Raw genomic sequence first — 806 nt, forward strand, 5'->3', positions numbered from 1 at the left:
CTGATCCTTTTCCTTCTCCCACACCCACAGTCCAGCAGAGCTCTGCTCTGGAATGGCTCTTACCTGGTTGGGACAGAGACACTGCAGTGAGTAGTAAGCAAACTGGTCTCGCACATTCACCAGGTTATTGTTGGGGTTGATGTGGTCCAGGCAGTGGGATTCTGCTTTGCCAGAGGTTTTGCACACATACTTGCAGTTCCCAAAGAGACAGTGGAAGTGGAATTTGTTGGCGTACTTGCAGTCTGTTGCCAGGCAGGGATCGCTGGAACACATCCAAAACCCAATCATCACCTTCACTCATTTCACACATTTGTTTCTTTGCCAAAATTTAATTCAAGGGGAGCCCAGCTGAAGCCTCTGTTCCAAACATGGCCCACAGATTTCCCATAGCCACCTTCCTCTTTAGGGAAATTGAAGCTGGCAGTGTTACTGCAATTCCACCCAGCTAGGGCACTTTCTTGATTAAGATCATTAGAACACAGCAGTGCACGGTGGGGTCTGTAGTCTTTGAGGGCCACTCTTCCAATTTAAAACTCAACTGAAACAAAACTCTTGGGCCTGCCCACTGCAGGATGCCAGGGCATCCCCTGGTCAGACAAAATCAGCATTGGCCCATTTCACCAGCTAAATGGGTTTGGTACCTAACATCCCCCACTCACTCCAGGCATTTCTGGCCCACTGACCCTTCAGTGTCAAAAATACTCCAAAGACACCTGTATTTCATAGAATCATAGAATTTAGGGGTTGGAATGGAGCTTAGAGATGATCCAGCCCCAACCCCCTGCCCTAGGCAGGGGCGACCCCCA

General features: G+C 49.4%; 1 protein-coding gene across 1 annotated transcript in view; it reads right to left on the minus strand.

Annotated features, from left to right (window-relative positions):
- LOC103797486 (zinc finger protein castor homolog 1-like) overlaps positions 1–806 on the minus strand; it is a gene marked incomplete at its 5' end in the record, with an annotated part of 16,894 nt that overhangs the window by 11,186 nt on the left and 4,902 nt on the right. The window contains 1 exon segment of the mRNA XM_009069706.1: positions 64–262. Coding sequence (XP_009067954.1) covers positions 64–262 — 199 coding nt within the window.

This window comes from Acanthisitta chloris, unplaced genomic scaffold, assembly GCF_000695815.1.
Source record: "Acanthisitta chloris isolate BGI_N310 unplaced genomic scaffold, ASM69581v1 scaffold20422, whole genome shotgun sequence".
Classification (NCBI taxonomy): domain Eukaryota; kingdom Metazoa; phylum Chordata; class Aves; order Passeriformes; family Acanthisittidae; genus Acanthisitta; species Acanthisitta chloris.